General features: G+C 39.5%; 1 protein-coding gene and 1 pseudogene across 4 annotated transcripts in view; both read left to right on the top strand.

The window, feature by feature from the left end:
• Nucleotides 1–1,720: 1,720 nt before the first annotated feature.
• On the top strand, nucleotides 1,721–2,264 carry LOC122466975 (annotated as a pseudogene).
• Nucleotides 2,265–6,502: 4,238 nt separating this feature from the next.
• SRBD1 (S1 RNA binding domain 1) overlaps nucleotides 6,503–17,497 on the top strand; it is a 201,828-nt gene continuing 190,833 nt past the window's right edge. For 3 of the 4 annotated variants that reach the window (XM_043603300.1, XM_043603303.1, XM_043603302.1), the window contains exons 1-3: nucleotides 6,504–6,586; nucleotides 13,126–13,205; nucleotides 15,691–15,871. In XM_043603300.1, the coding sequence (XP_043459235.1) occupies nucleotides 13,126–13,205; nucleotides 15,691–15,871 (261 nt within the window). In that variant the 5' untranslated portion in view covers nucleotides 6,504–6,586. Of the gene's footprint in view, nucleotides 6,587–13,125; nucleotides 13,206–15,690; nucleotides 15,872–17,497 lie in introns of all 4 variants that reach the window. The other variant, XM_043603301.1, reaches the window with a different exon arrangement.

Genomic DNA, 17,497 nt, shown 5'->3' with positions numbered 1-17,497 from the left:
TACACACCTATTAAAGGGTAGAAAAAAAAGAAATAAAGAAAAAACAAACTAACTATATAATATCAAGTCCTGGCAAGGGTGTGGAGATCTCATGCATTGCTGGTGGGAATGCAAAATGGTACAGCCACTTTAGAAAATAATTTAGTAGTTTCATAAAACTAAATATTTACCACATGACCCAACAATCCTGTTCATAGGTCATTTACCTACCCAAGAAAATGAAAATATATGTTCACACAAAACACCTGTACATGAATGTTCATAGCAGCATTAAAAATAGCCAAAAAGTGGAAAAAACTAGATGTTCATCAACTATTGAATAGATAAACAAACTGTGGTACATTCACAACGGACTGCTAACCGGCAATAAAAAACCCTATTGATATATGAAACAAAATGGATTAATCTCAAATACAGTATCCTAAGTGAAAGAAACCAGACTCAAATGGCTACTTACTGCATGATTCCATTTATATGACAATCTGGAAATGGTAAAATTACTGAGACAGAAAACAGATGAATGGTTGCAGGGGCTGATGGGGAGGAGGCTGACTACAAAGGGGCATTTTTTTTAGGTCATGGAAATGTTTTATTTCTTGATTGTGGTGGTGGTTACATGACCGTATGTGTTTGTCAGAATACAATAGTTAGGTTTTACTCTATGTAAATTATACTAAAAAACATGATTTAAAAAAAAAGGCAGGTGCACAAATGTGGACATAGACTGATCTGACACACAGTGCTTTTTTGAATTTGAATTCAAGTTAGTGTGTGAGGCTTCCAGTATTAAAACTCTGACAACAGGTGTTCTGAGTAAGTATTTCTAGCAGGCATTTTGCGGGATAGTTCCAGCTTCTTAAGCTGTAAGATGGACCAACGGTGTTAGAAGCAAAACCTAGGTCTGATGTAGAGTCTCCAGACATGGCTCCCTATGGTGAGGAACAAAATAAATCTGGCCCCAAGGTGCTGCCTTTCATCCCTTCCCTGCAACCCAACCAGCCATGCCATCATCAGGATCCTAATGACTCTTGTGGGGTTTCTCTGCTTAGATCTCAGGTTATTTAATGGATATTTTAGGCCTTTGAGGGGGTCCTGGACACTACTTGAGGATGAAAAGCTCATCAGGAGAAAATTGTACAATATGTTTGCTCATGAATGCAACTGATTGAGCCAGTGAATTTGCCAGTCAGGTGATGAGCAGAACAGTGGACCTTGCAATAGATATAGTATTTCATCTATTATTCAGGTATTTTTTTGTCTTAATTTTGCTTTTAATTGCATTCATTACAAAATACCTTGAGGGGTTGTAAAAAAAAAAAAAAGTAAGTGGGACAAAACACTGGAAATCTCAGTTTTCAGCTAAAACAGAAATTATATTTTAGTTCAACATGTACGTCCTATGATTTTACTTCATGTAAGATAAATGTATTTAGTTCCTTTGAATCACGCCTGAATATCCATTTCCTAGAAAAATCTACAATTAATTTTCTCAGGCTTAACTGATGGCTCTTCAAGATCCATTCAATATTTTATCAAAACTCAGGATTTTAATCCATTGAATCTATTTTCTTTTACACAAAAAAACTGACATACTTATCTGTGCTAGAACAATGTCCTCAGACTAGACTAGCCCTTTGGAATTATGCTGCTGTTCCCAGACTGAAAAAGTAATAGGAAAGGCCAAGTTTGGGAACCCATTCACTAGCCTGGTCTAGCTCTCTTAACAAGAAACCCCTTTTCCCCTTTCACGAAGATGGCGCCGAAGGCGAAGAAGGAAGCCCCTGCCCCTCCCAAAGCCGAAGCCAAAGCAAAGGCTTTGAAGGCCAAGAAAGCAGTGCTGAAAGGCATCCACAGTCATAAAAAAAAGAAAATCCGCACATCACCTACATTCCGACCATCCAAGACACTGCGTCTCCGAAGACAGCCCGAATAGCCTTGAGAGAGTGCCCCCAGGAAAAACAAGCTTGACCATTATACCATCATCAAGTTCCCCGTGACTACCGTGACTACCGAGTCAGCCACGAAGAAAATAGACAACAACACTCTTGTGTTCATTGCGGATGTCAAGGCCAACAAGCACCAGATCAAACAGGCTGTGAAGAAGCTCTACGACATTGACATGGCCAAGGTCAACATTCTGATCAGGCCCGATGGAGAAAAGAAAGCATATGTTTGACTGGCTCCTGACTATGATGCTTTGGATGTTGCCAACAAAATTGGGATCATCTAAACTGAGTCTAGCTGGCTAAATCTAAATTTTTTCATCATAAAAAAAAAAAAAAGAAAAAAGAAACCCCTTTCTCATTTGGAAAACACAGGCCATCCCCTCTCTGCTTAATAATCATTTATATTTTGCAGGAAACATCTAAGTTCGTGGCTGAATTATTGAGAGAAGCTCATTGAAGCCAATGAGTTTCAGTATGAAGAATGAGAGCTGCTAGAAGTAGGAAAGTGGATGGGTGAGGCTTATACGCAAATTCATGAAATAGGGCTTAGTTTCAGTTTGTGCATTCTCTAATCTGAAACACTCATCTGCTTTTGCCAGGTGATTAACTCTAAGGGATAAAAAGTTTGAACTTCCATAAGTACACTTGAGTTTTTATTTATTTTTTTAACATTTACTTATTTTTGAGAGACAGAGCATGAGCAGGGGAGGAGTAGAGAGAGAGGGAGATACAGAATCAGAAGCAGGTCCCAGGCTCTGAGCTGTTAGCACAGAGCCCAACACAGGGCTTGAACCCATTAACTACAAGACCATGACCTGAGCCAAAGTCAGACGCTTAACCAACTGAGCCACCCAGGTGCCCCTACACTTGAGTTTTTAAATGGTAACTCACTGGTGGCAAGAACTTTACATTACTTTCATAGTGCGAGGAAAGATGTATTTTTTTTTACTACAGGCACATTCTTTGGGCCACACATTAGTCTACTATTTTATTAAGTACTTATTATTTGTCAAGCATTATTGGGCACTATGTGGGTGGAGGGAAAAGTTAGAGAAGGAGAGACCAAAATGACTAAGACTTATTTCCAAGGCTTAGATCCAAGTACCTTACAATTTAGCGGGTGCAAAATATAGTGCATCTTTATTAAGAATTTTTGTTCCCATGGAACTTTGATTAGTTTGAAGTCAAGGGAGAGAAGAGCCTTGTTGTATCCCAGGTGGGTAAATAGTACTTTATTTAGTGTATTTAGAGATTCAACAGTTCCTGAGCATCTCAAAGATTCAGTCTTGCACTGGCCAATGTAACAGATAAGGAAAGATCTTTGCTTTGAGTGGAGGTATATGCAGGTCTTTCAGAGTACTAGGTTTAAATCCAGATCTGCAATTTAATAGCTGATGTGACTCTGGATGAGTTATTTAACTTCTCCATACCTTGGTCTTCTCATTTATAAAAACAGGATAATAGCAGTATCTCATTGAGCTGTTATGTGAGTTAAATACACACATACATGTAAAAACTTAATTTAGTGCTTGGCATAGGGTAGATGATCAATGAATATAAGTCATTACTATTATTACAGTCTCCTTGGGGAGACAGAACCATAGGGAAAGGACTTGAAAACACAGATAATAACGTATAAGTGATCACATACCAAGGAATATCATATGAAAAGCTACATGCTTTGCAGCAATAAAATAAATAGCCTCCAAAACATGTTTCATTACTCCAAAACTCTGTTGCAATAAATCTCAGGTGAGCATCCAGATTATTCCAGGCTAAAGTCATGAATTTTTTGAAATTCAGCACTTAAGGTGCAAAAGTAAACAACAGATTGGGCAAGGACCTGGAGAGAAAAGGCAGTCTTTGTGGTGGGGCCTGGTTTATACTTAGTGATTATAAATTTCCCTTGACAGCCTTTAGTGGGAGTGGCTGTCTTGCAAAATTCCAAGAGAAATGTTTTCTGGACAGTCTTACTTATCTTTGGAGCAGGTTGCCACCTGCATTACTTTCAGAGGACACCACCCCAGCTTTTATTTTTCCCAGATGTCTGATGTCTAAAACCTTACAGGTTATTTACTTTCACTTACTAATCATTTTTCTTCCCCAGTTGAAAGGCAAACATCTCTGATGGAGGAGTCAAGATCCAACACTCCACTGTCCAATCCTTATACTCATTCTCACTTTACCACTGTGGCTACTTTGATATACAACCTAACCCTTGAATCCAGACTGTCTTGTATGGATCTCTGTCTCTTAAGACTGTATATATTCTCCAGTCTTGTTTGTAAATTCCTCCAGGGTAGAAATTATGGCAAAAGATTTTGCAAAATACTGGTTTATCTTGACCGTTTTTACTTCCTACCTTAAACCTGTAGAGCACAAATCAACATCAAAAATAGGTGAATAGTAAATAGTAAATTATTGTTGATTATTATGGCCTGGTTTCCCTTCCCATAATTCTGGACTGTAATGTGTTCTCTAGTATTTTCAGAACTAGAAATTATGGAGCAGACTGTGATTGTAGCAGACAGTTCCAAACCTTCTGGAATCACTGTGAAAGGCAACATAAGACTACAAATTAAGGAGGAAAAAAAAAAAAAAAAACAAAAAAAAAACAACTCTGAAAAATCTCAGAAACTGACCAAGAATCTTAAGATACAGATGAACAGACTTACTAAATTGAAAAAGAGTCCTATTTTCTTCCCATAGCAAACATTATCTAGTAAAATTTATGTTTACTTTGGGTGAATCTATAGTTAGCAAGGCCCACTCATAAGGTATTTCAATACCTTGCTTGGCCTTTCAGTACTCAAAACACATGGAAATGAGTCATTAGTATGGAAAGCTGCTCTATATAATCTTCTAAAACAAATCCATGTTTGTTTTCTCTGTAGAGATTTAAAAAAAATTTGTTTTCAGGTAAACTCTATGCCAAATATGGGGGGCTCAAACTTAGGACCCTGAGATCAAGAGTCACATGCTCTACTGACTGAGGTAGCCACGCACCCCAAATCCAGGGTTTTGATCTAACAACAGACTTTATTCCCTAATTTTACGTCTAATTTTGTTGTCTGTTCTTGTGAGTTTAGAATTTAGTGTGTTTGGCAAAAAAATACATCACCAGAAAACGAGTCATTTTTTCTTTTTACTGAATACTGACTTTGAGAAAATGTATTCAAGGTAAAGGGAAAGAATTGCTGGGGAGGCCTTTATAGCTCTTAATTTGGGTTAGTCAAAAAAAAGTGGAGCTTAGGGAATGGCAGTGGGGTTAAAGCTTCTGACTTCAGCTCAGGTCATGATCTCATGGTTGCCGAGTTTGAGCCCCACATCGGCTCACTGCTGTCAGTACAGAGCCTGCTTTGGATCTTCTGTCTCCCTCTCTCTCTGCCCCTCCGCTACTCAGGCTCTCTCTCAAAATATAAACATTTGGGGCACCTGGGTGGCTCAGTCGGTTAAGCATCCAACTCTTGGTTTCGTCCCAAGTCTCAGTCTTCTGCCCCTCTCCTGCTCGTTTTCTGTCTCTGAAAAATAAATAAACATATATATATTTATTATATACTTATATATACATAAACATTTAAAAAACAAGATACCTTGGAGTCATTCAAACAAAAAGCAGGAGCTACTTTTGTGTTTTGTGGAAAGGGAAATGGAAATTTGGGATACAGAGGAAGACTCGCCTAGGACACTGTTATTAGGACTTATAAGTAAGTCATAGCACTCTCCAAGAATCTGAAAATGAAATGGATCAGGGTTTTCCCATTTTTGCCCAAGGTGAGGTATCTGGGACCTGCGTTTACTTTGAGTAAATTAATTGAGTTTTTACCTCTAATATGGAACGGGGTACCTTACCAGGTGAGGGGTAGGATGGAAGGGAAGCCGGTAAAACAAGTTCAAAGACATAAAAGGATTTGCCCAAGTCTATCAGTAAGTTTCTAAGAGAACCCGGTTTCCAAATCGGTGTACCTGGCAGTACGAGCTGCCTGAGAGACTGAAGCAAGGCAGACGTGACTCTAGGGTTAAACTCCATTAAGGTAGCATGCACCTCAAGGGCTGTGTGAGGGCTTCTCAGAAGAGGCCAACTTTGTGTATTTCCATAAGACTAGAGCAAAACCCTTATCTCGGGGCCTAGGAAATAATGAAACAGGCTAAAAGTATGCTTAAAACACCCTGAGCGAAGTTCATTAACGACACTTAAAATTGACTTTAGAAAGACTATAACTAGCTTCTCCTTTTTCTACTGCAAATTAAAAATAATGTAATGAAAAGAAACATTTTTGACTGAATTTCCAAGAGCAGGATGCAAAGGATAAGCCGGGTGAGGAGAAAGAGAAAGAACAAGGAGGTGGGTCCGCGTTAACAGCACCTCGGGCTCCGCTTCTGGCAGTATCCGGGGAGAGAGTGCTCATTTCCAGTCCCGCCACACCCCGGGTAGGGCCCCGCCTCAGAGCTCCCGAAGGATCCTCGCCTTAGCCCCGCCTCCGTCCAGCTTGGCTCCATCCCGCTCCGGCCGTCTGAGCTGCTGCCGCGAGTCCGGGAGAAGCGAGGCGGGACTTCCGGCGTTTGAAAAACTTCCGGCGGGAACCGGAAGATGCGGTCACACACAGAATCCCGGGCCTTCTGACTCGCCGGGCGGGAAGGTGAGCTGAGCGTCCGCCTTGGCGGTGTTCCTGCGGGCTCGCGTGAACCCGGCGCCCGGGCTCCGGTAGTTTTGGGGCCATTTAAAAAATTTTAAGCGCTCATTTGGGAAATAACATCCCTTTTTAAAGTGAGAAGTGTCATTACATATTACGGTCTGCGGTCTGTATCTTCCAACCTACACCCGGAAAACCCCTCCTAGCTGCCGCGTGTCACCTGGCGCGTCTTCTCAGTCAAATCGCAGCTCTTAGCACGTAGGGACAGACATGGGAAAACCCAGGCAAACCTAGCTTGTTTCCACACCTCAAGTTATCGGAGATGGGGGAGGAAGCACCCTTTTTACCATCAGATCATGGCCTTGTCGGCATCATCCGCACCCTCAGCAGCGTGTCTGGCATTTGGAGGCGCTGAATAACTCTTGAGGAAAGGAATGAATGGGAACTCTAGGCAACTTTCCTTAAACCTCCCCCGCGCTAGCATGTTATACTATAATGTTTGTGGAATGGGAAACAAGGCTGGTCTTGCTGTTTGGGGCTTTGGATTCTACCTACATAATTAGAACATTCCCTTTGAGTAAACCATCTCATCTCCTGGATCTCAGGCTTCTTATTCATTAGGGGGGTGGGGAAGGACTGTCTGATTTCTTAGGATCTTTACAGGTCTGTTACTTTGTATTATGTAGGGATCTTTGCTGACATTCCAAGCACTTCTGTTTGTACCCTTGGGGAAACTTCTTCAGCTGCCTCTTAAAAAGTTCCCCTCTGCTCTTAACATTTCTAATTGTGGTTTTCCCATTTTTAATGTAATATTTATGTGTGTGCAGGTTACTTCACACCCCCTTCCCGATTTTCACTCACCCTAATTTAGTGCTTTCTCCCTTAGGACCATCACAGCAACTGATTTTGAATATGCTCTTGTGTCCACAGAGAAAAGACAGCGTTGAGAGGGAAAGATCTTAAGCCACTAAGAATAAGAATGTTCTTCTGTACCATTACTTTTTCAAAAAGAAAACAATGAGTGCCATGTGTGATATTGCCTAATAGTTATGGGGAAAAATGTATATTCCTTTATAGAGACCATTTTGTATATATTCTTATGTTCATTTAATACATGTATCTTATAGGGTAGTTACTAAGTGCTAAGCTCTGTGTTATGCAGAAAAAGGCAAATGTGGTTTCTTCCTTCATGGTGTTTACTGCCATGAAGTAAACATGGAGGATGCAGACAATAAACAAGGATAATTCTAGACTATGTTATATAGTACTGTATAAAGGAAATAAATAGGGTCTTATAATAATACTATATTTTGGAAACCCATTTTAGGCCTAAAATGCTGAGCTGTAAGAAATGAGAAAGAGCTAGTCCATTGATAAGCATCGGGAATAGTGTTCCAGACAGAGTGAACCTGAGATGGCAAAGAATCGTGGTTCATTCAGGGACTGAAAGAATGTTGTAACTGGCTGAAGAGCTGCAACAAATGGTAAATGTGGTTAGAAAGACAGGCAGGGGGCAGTCCTGTAGGGCATTTTAGAAGGTCATGGTAAAAATATGATTTGATTCTAAGTGGAGGATGGAGTGGGAAGTGGGAATGGTTTTTAAGCATTTTCTAAATGATCTTTTGGGTTCATATGTGGAGAATGGGTAGTAGAGGCAAGAGTGGAAGCAGGGAAGCCAGTTAAGAGGTTATTATAGTCTAGATAAGAGATATGGGGACTAAAGAGATCATAGAAATGTAAGCTGTATTTTGGAGGAAGAATTTATGTTGCTTATTAGTAGACTGAGAGATGACAGGAAAAAAAGATTTGCAAGGCTTTAGCTTAGCAAATGAAACTTTGGAGGATGATAGATGTATTATCTTGGTTGTGGAGATGTGTATACATATTCCAAAACTTACCATGTTTGTACACTTTAAGCAGGTATAATTTATTGTATGTCATTTATAGCTCAGTGAAGCTATTAAAATTTTTCCAAGGTTCTGGCTTAGCCACCTATTTAGATGGATGATGGTGCCATTTACTGAGATGGGAAAGACCAGTAGGAATGGGTTTTAAGACAAGAAATGGTTATCAAGATTTCATTGTGGGTATGTTACATTTTAGGTAAGGATGAGGCATCTACATAGTTTCTTAGGCAATATGAATAATTTATTATGTAAATCTGAATCTTAGGCAAGATTTGGGTTGGAGGTATTAGGATTGTTAATAAGTAGGTGATACAGATATTTAAAAGCATGGAAATGGATGGAATTTTGGTTAATTGAATGAGTCCTGTGATATGAAGATGGGAACTTGGGAGGAGTGGAGATGGAGAAACAGCTCCTAGAAACATCCTTTAAACTGGAATATGTATACCCTTGGGAGTATACCTGGCATAGGCAGTTTTGAAAAAATTTCTAGGTCCTTAGCTTCTATATATACTCTTTCTAGAACCAGTCTGAAATTGGCCTACGTGCTCAAGCATATTCTCCTTCCCCACCTCCCTTTTCAAATTCATATTTTTCTACTTGTCAGAGGATAAGTTTACATCTTACTCATCATTCAATGGTAACATTGCTTCCAGGGTGCCTAATAAAGGGGAATTTGGACATATTTGTTTCAGGAAAGAACAATATTTGTTTCTTTAATGGTTACTCAGAATTTTATGAGATTGCCATGGGTGTGTCTACCCCTATTTTAAACACATTTCTGTTAAAGTGTGGAGTGAGAATTGGTGCATAGTGGTCTGTATGGGAATGTTCTGAATTCTGGTATATTGTAGAATAGAGAGGTGCGAGTAGATGATCTAGTTGGGTTGTTTGTTGGGGGAATTTAGTATCTTCAGATTTTTATTTTTGGGCTGGTCAGATTCTCCAGAGAAGAGTCTTTCCGTTTTCCTCCCTGGAGAAAAGGTCTGACTAGGAAGGAGCTTAGTAGCAGAAGAGGACTGGTGGGGAGGGGTCCTCTTCATTTACTGTTTGGTCTGTGTGTTTCTCATGCCCACAACTGTATTTGGTGTCCTGTAGTCTAAAGATGGTTTTATTCTTTCCAGACTTTTTCCCCAGGCAGTTGCTTAATAGCATGAAGTGGAGTAGGGCCTCTAGAGATATTTCTTTGCCTCAGACAACTTACACCAGCCCTTAGTCCCTTCATTCTTAGTTCCAAGGTATCAGGTACTGCTTCTTGTGATTTTTTTGATGATAGTGCAGAATAAATTGGTTTGGTTCTGAAGCACTCCCACTGCTGACTTGGAATTTTAATTTTTATATAGTGAAATCTGTTTCTCTTTTGGCTTTTGAAATTTTGAGTTATGCCTAGGAAAACTTTTCTTCCCCTACCTCCACTCTAAATTATGAAAATGGTCATATTTATTTTCTGTAGTACTTTCTTAGTTTTATTTTTTTTTTATGAAAATTTTTTTATTTTAGGGAGAGAGCATGAGTCGGGGAGAGGGGCACAGGGAGAGAGAGAGAGAGAGAGCTTTTAAAAAAAATTTTATTTATTTTAGTGAGAGAGAGCTCGAGCAGGGAGAGGCTTGTGACCCTGGAACATGACTTGAGCCGAAGTTAAGAGTCAGACCCTCAACTGACTGAGCCACCCATGTGCCCCTTGTAGTTTTATTTTGTACATTTTATTTTTAATTTATTTTTTATTTTTTGACTCTTTTACATTTATTTTTTAATTATTTTTTTCCCTTTTTTAAAATTTAAATTTTAGGTAACATACAGTACAATATTGGTATCAGGAGTAGAATTCAGTGATTCATTATTTATAAACAACATCCAGTGCTCATCGTATGTGCCCTTCTTAGTACCCATCACCCATCTAGACCATCTCCTACCCATCTCCCTCCATCAACCTATATAGTTTGTTCTCTATTATTAAGAGCCTCTTGTGGTTTGTTTCCCTCTTTTCCCCCTCTTCCCGTATGTTCATCTATTTTGTTTCTTAAATTCCACATATGAGTGAAATTATATGGTATTTGTCTTTCTCTGATTGACTTATTTTGCTTAGCATAATACATTCTAGCTCCATGTTGTCGCAAATGGCAAGATTTCACTTTTTTGATGGCTTAGTAATATTCCATTGTGTATATAAACCACATCATCTTTATCCATTCATTAGTCAGTGGACATTTGGGCTCTCTCCTTAGTTTGGCTATTGTTGATAATGCTGCTGTAAACATTGGGGTGCATGTATCCCTTCAAATCTGTATTTTGTTTTTTATCCTTTAGGTAAATACCTAATAGTTCAGTTGCTGGATCATAGGGTAGTTCTATTTTTAGTTTTTTTTTTTTTTTTTTTTTTTTTTTGAGGAACCTCCATACTGTTCTCCAGAGTGGCTGTACCAGTTTGCATTCCCAGCAACAGTGAAGAGGGTTCCCCTTTCTCTGCATCCTTGCCGACACCTGTTAATTCTTGTGTTGTTAATTTTAGCCATTCTGACAGGTGTAGGGTGGTATCTCATTATTGTTTTGATTTGTATTTCCCTGATGATGAGTGGTATTGAGCATCTTTTCATGTGTCTGTTAGCCATCTGGATGTCTTCTTTGGAAAAATGTCTGCTCATGTCTTCTGCCCATTTCTTAACTTGTTATTTGGATGTTGACTTTGGCAAGTTCTTTGTAGATTTTTGGATACTAACCTGATATCAGATATGCTTTTTGCAAATATCTTCTCCCATTGTGTGGGCTGCCTTTTAGTTTTGTTGATTGTTTTCTTCACTGTGCAGACTTTTATCTTTATGAAGTCCCATTAGTTCATGTATACTTTTGTTTCCCTTGCCTTGAGTGATATGTCTGGTAAGACGTTGCAGCGGCTGAGGTTAAAGAGGTTGCTGCCTGTGTTCTCCTCTAGGATTTTGATGGTTTCCTAGCTCACATTTAGGTCTTTCATCCATTTTGAATTTATTTTTGTGTATGGTGTAAGAAAGTGGTCCAGTTTCATTCTTCTGCATGTCGCTTTCCAGTTTTCTCAACACCATTTGTTGAAAGACTTGTGTTTTTCTATTGGATATTCTTTTCCTGCTTTGCTGAAGATTGATTGACCATATAGTTGTGGGTCCATTTCTGGGTTTTCTATTCTGTTCCATTGATCTTTGTGTCTGTTTTTTGTGCTGGTATCATATTGTCTTGATGATTACAGCTTTGTAATATAGCTTGAAATCCAGAATTGTGATACTTCCAGTTTTGTTCTTCTTTTTCAAAATTGCTTTGGCTATTTGGGGTCTTTTGAGGTTCTGTACTAATTTTAGGATTGTTTGTTTTAGCTCTGAGAAATATTTTGCACGTTTTAAATTATTAGTTGTGTGGAATATATTTTTGTTCAGGGTATGGCAGTAGGACTTAAATATTTGTTTTCCTCCAGAAGGATAGCTTGTTGTCTTAATACAACTTTTTGAACAACTCATTTCTGCCTTGATTTGAACTGGCACCCCATGATACACTAACTTTTTCTGTTTGTGTTTTTGTTTTGTTGTAGTCAAGTTCATATAACATAGAAATCAAAAGTTACCTATTCCTTTATGATCAGTATCTAGAAATACTTATTTGAAGAAGGCTGACTGGCATAAGTGTACAGTGCCACAAAGGGAGGTGAAGGAAAAGATGGAAGATTATCCTGTCCACTTCCTGGAGACTGTTTTCCTTTTGTTCTCCTGGTTTACTCTGGGTGCACTTTTGACTAATCTGCAACTACTGGACTGCATTGAGCTAAAGAGCCGAGGGCACGTGTATGCTTTTGTGACAACCCCTTTGTATTTCTATGAAGCATTCCTTCTTCTTCTAAGTGGAAGTTAGAACTGGAGGCATTGTAACATGACTGGTTAAAGGGTTCCAAGCATGTCAGAGTCTAATGTGGATTTTAGGGTTTGACATACACTCTTTAGGTAATAAAATTTATTAGCTAAAGTAAATTTGCTGACTTCCTATATTGTAGGATGTCTCTGGTTATTTGTCTCCGTGTTTTGAAGAGCTGGTAACTATTTCTAGTGACATTAGTGATTATTTTTTATTTTCCAATAAGTCTTTTATTTAAATACCATAAACTAAGGGAATAGATGTGCTTGTTTTAAGAATAACGTGTCTGCCTTTTCAGTCCATCAACATTTATTTGACTGTCAACTTTATAGACAGGCCTTTATATTGTAAGAAGATATAAAAGTGGGAAAATACTTCTTATCCTTAAAATAGTTTGATAAAGGACTTTATAATTTGCTGTCTGATAAAACATCTAATAGTGCTTGTGGTATATTCACGCATGTAAAAAACCTGAAAGTTGTCACCCTACCGGAGCTTACATTTTTCCAAAGGTGTCCACATTCCTCAGGCTTTTGAAACCATTGGAAAGCTGTTAGCTGCTCTTATATTTGGCAGCCTCATAGGAGGGGAAACCGGTGTTTGGGCTTTTGAATACTTCTCATTTTTTTTTTTCTGTGGCATTTTTTTTTTTAACAGCGGAGCTATTGGAGTGTTAGTTTTGAGTGGCACATCGCTTTGTAGACAACGTAAGTGATCAGTTATTCAGGTGATTCACATCATACTGATTTTATCTTCTGTTTCTTCCAGATGTCATCATTGCCAAGAAGAGCAAAAGTCAAGGTCCAGACTGTGGTATCCAAAGATGAATTCTCTTCCTTCTCAGAGTTGTAAGCATATTGGTTTCCTATGGGTTGGGAGAATGATGTATATTTTAAGGACAAATGCATTCTGTCACTTACTAATGTAAGTCATTTGGGTTGAGGAAGACTGTTGTCTTTTTCATTCATTCACGGGACAAATATTTATTGAACTCATGTTGTGTACCAGGCTCTGTTTCGGTGTTGGTGTTCAACTATTGAACAAGGAGAGAGAAAGTAACCAAGTATATACCATGATATTTACACTAGAGTGTAAGCTCCATGAGAGCAGGGAGTTTTTTTTATATCACTTCAGAACAGGGTTTCTCAAAATCAGCACTATTGACCAGATAATTCTTTGCTGTGGAGACTGTCTTTTGTATTGTAGGATGTAGTAGAGACCAGGAATGCTGGTCTCTACTAACTAGTGCCAAAAGGATCTTCCCAGTTTGATAAAATTGTCCCAGTTGTGACCATCAAAAATGTCTCCAGACATTGCCGGATGTTCCCCAGGGGGATAAAATTGTCCTCAGTTGAGAGCCTCTGCTTTAGAGCACTGTACTGTATGTGCCCTGAAGTTATTTGTTAAATAGTGACTGATAAATATTAGGCAGTAATAAGTACTCTAAAAGAACATTAAACAGGGCAAGGGATAGCATGGTGAGTGTTCTGGTCAGGAACCATCTTGGATACAGTATTCAGGAAACTTCTTTTGGAGGATGTGGCAAGAGATCTAAATGAGATTTGGAAGTAACAACTTGCAAGGATATGGGGATGAGTGTTCCACGTGGAAGGAGCAGCAAGTGCAAAGACCCTGAGGCAGGAATGAGTTTGGTGTGTTTAGGCAACAGCAAGACAAGGGTGGCCAGACAAGAGTCACCAAGGCTGAGAGTGACTAGAAATGAGATTGGAATGGAAGGGACCTAATAGGCCTTGACAAGGTGTCGGCATCTTATTTTGAAGTTGTCTAACTGGACCAACCTGAGTTTGCTCCTAGGTGAGTCACAGATACACCAGGTGGAGTTGTCATACAAAGTAAACTTTATTTGCAACAAGTAAGGAGATCACTGGGAATATCTTGCAAAGCTGTGACTCCCCAAAAGAGGGTGAATAGGTACCTTTTGTTTAGGGTTAGGATGACAAGAGAAGCCTTGTCATTGTATGTGGAGGTGGGCATAAGGTCACACATGCACCTTAAGGAAACATGCCCATACATACATTGCATGTTATGTAAGTGAGGCTTGTGGCCCTCCTTGGGTGGAGATTTTAGTATTGTAACAAGGTAAAGGTAATTGCTGGACATTTCAGGGGTCACCCTAAGGTCTGTCTGTGCAGGTGCGAGTCAGGTTTAGCCCAAAGGGACTGGGTGGTCTGGCCCTGCAAGAGGTCTTGTCAGGGAAGTCCCATCACCTGAAGGGTGGTTTTGGGTTTCATTTGCCTGATTTAAGGGATAAGTTGCCAGAAAGAAGAACTTAAAGGAAAATGTAAGACGGGAAAAATGTTAGTACAAGCAAGTGGGCAGTAAAGGTTGGGTCTTGGGGTCTAGCTGGTGACAGGGGGTTGGGAAGCCATTGGAAGGTTTGGGCAGGGATGTGACATGATCCAGTTTACATTTGTAAAAGATCATTCTGGTTTCTTGGTGGAGAGCAGACTGTAGGGGAGCAAGAATGGAAGCAGGGGATCAGTTAAGGAGATTATTGTAGAAGTCTAGGGTCCTGGAAGTGAACGTGGTGAGAAGTGGTCTAATTTGGGATATATGTATATTTATTTATTTAAGTTTATTTAGTTATTTTGAGAGAGAGAGAGAGAGAGAGAGAGAGAGAGAGAGAGAGTGAGCTGGAGAGGGGCAGAGAGGGAGAGAGAGAGAATCCCAAGCAGGCTCCACGATGTGGTCAGTGCATGGAGCCCGATGCAGGGCTTGAGTTCACTAACCGTGAGATCATGACTAGAGCCGAAGTCAGATGCTTAACTAATTGAGCCACCCAGGCACCCTGGTGCTGGCTTTTTATGTAATTTAGGATGTTTCCTACAGCTGTTTCCCACTCTTTACATTGGTTTGAGGAACTTCATTTAAATTAATTTGATTACCACTTAGGAAATTGTTAAAGTGCTTTTTCATTGGTATGATAGCAAACCTCACAGACTGTGGTGTGACACCACCCAGTAACTTGCATTAGGTAATGAATGATTTCCTCTGTCTTGAGTGAGAGTGTGTGTGTGTGTGTGTGTGTGTGCGCGCGCGTGCGCGCGCACGCACACGCCTGTGGATGCATGCACTGTATAGGTGAGAGGGAAATGGAGACACCTGTGATTCATCACATATCCGGACTATTTTTACATTGGCCTTTGATCAACTCTTGTTTCAGTACTTAGCAATATGTATTCATAGCTTGTACTCAAATCATTCCATTTTATATTAAACACCTCCTACCTTATTCTTTTTTCAAGAAGCATGTCTTTTTGCCTTTAACATTTGGCTTCATTTTTCCTTCATTTTCTATCAATTTACTCCTAGATCATCTGCCTCTGAAGAAGATGACAAGGAAGATAGTGCCTGGGAGCCCCAAAAGAAAGTCCCCAGAAGTCGTAAGCAGCCTATTCCCAAGGAATGCAAACCAAAGAGGGTGCGACGGGTAAAGAAGACCACCCTACAGATCAGTGATGGCTCGGAAGGTGTGGCTGTTAAGGAGGAGCTGGTAGGTGCTTTAGTTAGATGGAGAGAACACTGCAGTGCTTTCCTAATTGGCAACGCTACTTTCTCCTAACAGAGAGAAGGATGAAGCAGGTAGATGACAAAACTTCTAGGGCAGTGGTATTCTCTGCTGTGGGCCTTAATAGTATTTATCATCAGATCCACTGTACTGGAATGGAAAGGGTATTAATCAACTGACATATTTTTTGCTATAAGCAAACACTATATCTCTACCAATCTGGATTAAAAAAAAAAGCCAAAAAATAAGTTATAGACTTTATTGCATTACAAAAAAATTAATGCATCTCCAAAATCATTCTCTGTGATATTCCTTTAAATAACTGCTTCCATAGTACATTTGAAAGAATACTCTTTTAATATGTAACAGAAGCCTGACTGTCCAGGGACATATTTATTATGTATGGTTGGGGACATTACATTGTACTTTCCTGTGCCCTTGGATAGGGCTTTTATTTAAATCAGTCTTTTCTCCTGTTATCCTCTGTTTCTTCATCTTTGCATACAAACTTTTCACTGAACACACTTTTAACGGGCGAATGGGCATTACCTATAGCTGAGAAAGTATTGACTTATATCATCTCGTTGGCAGAATTTGGAGGTTTTTTCATTAAGCATGGCATGGCTTTACTTAAAGGTAGCTTGATTGCCTAACCTATGAAATATCTCTTAGTTCAGTGGTTGTTGGTATTAGAGTTATAAACCCTTTGAGAATCTGATAAAAGTTATGAACGCTCTCTTCCCATGCCTGTCTTCTAAATTTTAAAGTATGGTTCAAGAAGTTACAGTTTAAGAAACCTTGTCATGGTGATTTCTTGATCCTTCAGTGATGCTCAGTTATATGTATAAGGGGAAAAGAGAATTCAAATAGAAAGTCTCTCACTTAAGAAACATTCTGGGGAGCACCTGCGTGGTTCTGTCAGTGAAGCGTCCGACTTCGGCTCAGGTCATGATCTTGCCATCCATGAGTTCGAGCTCCGTGTTGGGCTCTGTGCTGATACCTCGGAGCCTGGAGCCTGCTTCGAATTCTGTGTCTCCTTCTCTCTCTGTTCCTCCCCCGCTCACACTCTGTCTCTCTCTCTCAAAAATAAACAGAGATTTAAAAAAATTACATTTAAAATAAGAAACATTCTGGGACGTTTTTAGAATTTCTTCCAGAATTGTCAAAATTCACATGTTTTATACCTCAGTGAAAGTACTTTTAGCATGTTAGAAGATTTCATTTCATTGGATTTGGCATTTTGCTCCTCTAGCCACCACCAAACAAAGTAATTGAAAACCTTATTTTGGGTCGAGCTAGAATTGGTAGCCTGCTGATAACTTTGTTTTTACTAAACATCATAGACAAAATTCATCATTATTTAGTGTCTTCCTCTCTGTGTTGCTGGCATTGACCAACCCATTGGCCACTCCTCTTTGTTTTTTGAAGACTTTAGCTCAGCTCCTACTTCACATCTCTCTTTGCCACCTTCTGCCATTGTTTGTAGTGATTTCCCCTCCACTGGGATGAGCTCCCTAATGCCCTATGTTCCTGGTTCTTTGACCTCCTCATCTCCAGGGACTGTTTCGTCTTCTCTGCCTCTATCACCCCTCTCATGAACTCAGCCTGAAT

The sequence above is a fragment of the Prionailurus bengalensis genome, chromosome A3, assembly GCF_016509475.1.
Source record: "Prionailurus bengalensis isolate Pbe53 chromosome A3, Fcat_Pben_1.1_paternal_pri, whole genome shotgun sequence".
Lineage (NCBI taxonomy): Eukaryota > Metazoa > Chordata > Mammalia > Carnivora > Felidae > Prionailurus > Prionailurus bengalensis.
The sequence above is the reverse complement of the archived record's forward strand: the minus strand, read 5'-3'. Positions and strand labels throughout refer to the sequence as shown.